We start from the raw sequence: 3,103 nt of genomic DNA on the forward strand, positions 1-3,103 counted from the left end.
CTTGTAAATTTGATTCATACTTATAATGTGGCAAAGTTGTAACTTTTAAACTTGTATTTGTAACTTAAAAACTTGTATTCTCACATAAGAATTGTACTTGAAATCTGATTCATACTTGTAATTTGGCAAAGTTATAACAAATTTAAAAAAAATACTTTATTGATCCCAGAGGGAAATTAGGTAAATGTACGTTTATAGACTTACATGTAATAAGTTAGACTCTTACACATACAATGATTCTGACAGTTATCTTACCCCATATTTTTCTACCTGGATTACTGAGATGCATCAGGACTATTTGATCTATTATTCAACTGCATTGATTTTAAAAAGTCACAACCCTCTCAACACTAATAAATCATTAAATCTGCATGTTTTTTGTTTTTCATCACGAGGTTTTGGAAATGTTTTTTTCTGAAGCCCTGAAGGAAACACTGCAGAGAACAGCTGCACACTTTGTTAATAACCCATCCAAGTTATAAAAAGATTTGTTTTATGACTCTAATGCACTTTTTCTGTTATTCAAATGTTAAATGTGTTGCTGTTATCAAAGTAAAACACAAACTGTATTTCTCTGTCTTGTTTCTTTAACCCTGCTCTGACAGACCTCCAGCCTCGAGCACACAAACACCCACAGAACTCTGACACAAACAGAACCGTTCRATAAAAAAGGATTTTCTTATGCAGAGAAAAGTCAGAGCAGCAACAAACAGGGCTTTGTTTCAACTCAACWCATCGCTCTGAGAGCAGCCATGGTGTGCAGCTGAGCTGCTGACTCAGCAACAATCAAGATCCTGTTCCTGCTGCTGGACTCACCTCAGCATCAGGATCCCCACAGGACATGAGCTCATCCTGACGCTCCTTCTGGTGGGCCGACGATGCCGAGGGGTCCGTCACCTCCCACTGCACGCTTCCWGTGGTTCTGGCCGGGTTCGGCTGGCTCTGCTGGTCTGAGCCGTGCTGTTTAGTGTCTCGCTCCTGCAGCAGGTGTCGATACTTCTTCTTCAGGAGGAGGTACTTTTCCCCCTGAAACACATGGTTTGACAACAGAGGGTTAAAAACCAGCAGAGGGAACAGATTTATAATGTCAACATCAACTCAAACAGCTCCACTGTTTCACTTCACGTCTGTTTGAAAAGATTTATCAGCTCTAATTTAATAATAACCCTCAGCTATAAAAGCAGTGCAGAACCAATTCATCCWGCTTTCATGGTTCCATCTGCAACTCTAAAATCACACCTCAGTAAGTAATAAAAAGTATAATAAAAACAACGATATACGTTCCTTTACTTTAATAGTAACCATAAACAGAGGTGCACATGAGTGATGCGCAGGTACGCATGCGCGATCAAAAAAAGAAAAAGTGCACCAGATGAGACGTCATAAAGCTCCTTAAGATTGTACCTGGTTGTCTGTCAAAACAACAGCTAGCAGGACTCTAGAGTGTCGCAAACGTGACCTGATTTCTTAAAAAAAAAAAAAAAAAAAAAATCCAGCGGCACTGGCACTTGTTCGGTGCGCCAGAGCGGGACCCTGATATAAGGATTAAACACTGCTTTCAACAAATCAGACGAAGTCCAGAGCCGTTTTGTCCAATCAGAGCAGAGCAGGGCGGGACTTTCAGTGAGAGCAGGTTTGGTTGAAGCAGCGGACCGGCTCGACTCGAGCTGCTGCAGCGATCAGTCCTGACTTCTCCTCTCCTCCTGCACTTTGCTCCTGAACTACCAGAGACTTTGGTCTGTAAAACCTAACTTTATATTAAATATATGTTCAGAATGTTGTTATTGAACAGATCTGTCCAACTCTGTGTGAGTGACTAAACTCTCCTCCTGAGAGACTGCTGTATGTGCGTGTCACTGCGCGCAGACTGTCTGTGAGATTCACTGCGTTCTTCTAATTAAAACACATTAACTAACAGAACATTTGTTTTTCCCATATTAAAGCAAAGATGATTCTCTGTTTAACACCCCAGTCAAAAACATTATATATATTAAAAAAATAAAAACAACTTGTCATGTTCTCTAGGTGAAAGAGTTTTAAATCTTATTTTAATTTATCATAAAGATCCAGCCCAGCCCCTCGGCCACTTAGGTAGTTTACAAAATTTATGTAGAGTAAAAGAATAAAATAAAAACTTGTAGGACTGATTTGACATGATGTCCTGAGACGCTGCAGCTGATAGGAGTCATAAAACAGAACAGGGGGATGTTAGATGACCTGACACCATAAATGTGTTCAATGAGTGAAGGAAAATATGAGTGAGCACCAAGCAACAACCCTAGGTTCTCCCCTGAGAACCAGAACAAACATTTTTTGTGCAACCCTGACTTTAAAAGAAGAACCAGGTCAAAGAAATCTCTGACAGAACAAAAAGAAGCACTGTGTCGTATTAAAACAAGAGCAGCACAGGGCTGTACGGTAAGCAATAAATCATTTAATCACATGATAAATTAAAATAAACTTGTTTGTTTCCTTTGATTCTCCCTTTTCTACTCCTTAGTGTAGGCAGGAGTGAACTCTGTTGTCAGGTATTTCAGGTATTTCCCAGGCTCATGGTCTCTAACCTCTGTAGCCTGAGTCTTGTGAACAAACAAACGGATGTAGGAAAACAGGAAGTGAGAAGAGGTTTCAGACAACATCTATAAACTMTCAGGACAGGCTGGAATATTACACAACTTTTCATCTAAATCACATCAAGCTGATTTAACAGAAATTATTATATTTCTTCTTTTATTGTCATTCCAAAGGTTCATCACAGAYGTGACAAAGGGCCTCATGCAAGAACCGTTCTTACGAACAGATTTGTTCTTAAGTTGTGCGTACGAGGGATTTAGGAGAATTTGTAACGTTCACCAATTTTCTCATATTGTAAGATTTTCTTCAGATACGAACAAAATTCATGTGTGGTCCAGACCTGTGCAGTCAGTCTGCTGTTATCCAGATGGGTTTTTCTCATTAATGAAATTAGTTTGAAAATATTTTAAGTTGAAAATAAATCACACTCTATAGTTATGTTGACAATAGGTTATTCTGTTTGAACTGGAATTATAGTTTTAAATGTAATAATGTAGATAATGACAAATTGGTTAAATTTAATTAAATT

The 3,103-nt window shown here is 38.7% G+C and overlaps 1 protein-coding gene across 1 annotated transcript in view; it reads right to left on the reverse strand.

Moving 5' to 3' along the window:
- LOC106531986 (ankyrin repeat domain-containing protein SOWAHB) overlaps positions 1-3,103 on the reverse strand; it is a gene marked incomplete in the record, with an annotated part of 49,255 nt that overhangs the window by 37,212 nt on the left and 8,940 nt on the right. The window contains 1 exon segment of the mRNA XM_014027950.1: positions 817-1,026. Coding sequence (XP_013883404.1) covers positions 817-1,026 — 210 coding nt within the window.

This window comes from Austrofundulus limnaeus, unplaced genomic scaffold, assembly GCF_001266775.1.
Source record: "Austrofundulus limnaeus strain Quisiro unplaced genomic scaffold, Austrofundulus_limnaeus-1.0 Scaffold703, whole genome shotgun sequence".
Lineage (NCBI taxonomy): Eukaryota > Metazoa > Chordata > Actinopteri > Cyprinodontiformes > Rivulidae > Austrofundulus > Austrofundulus limnaeus.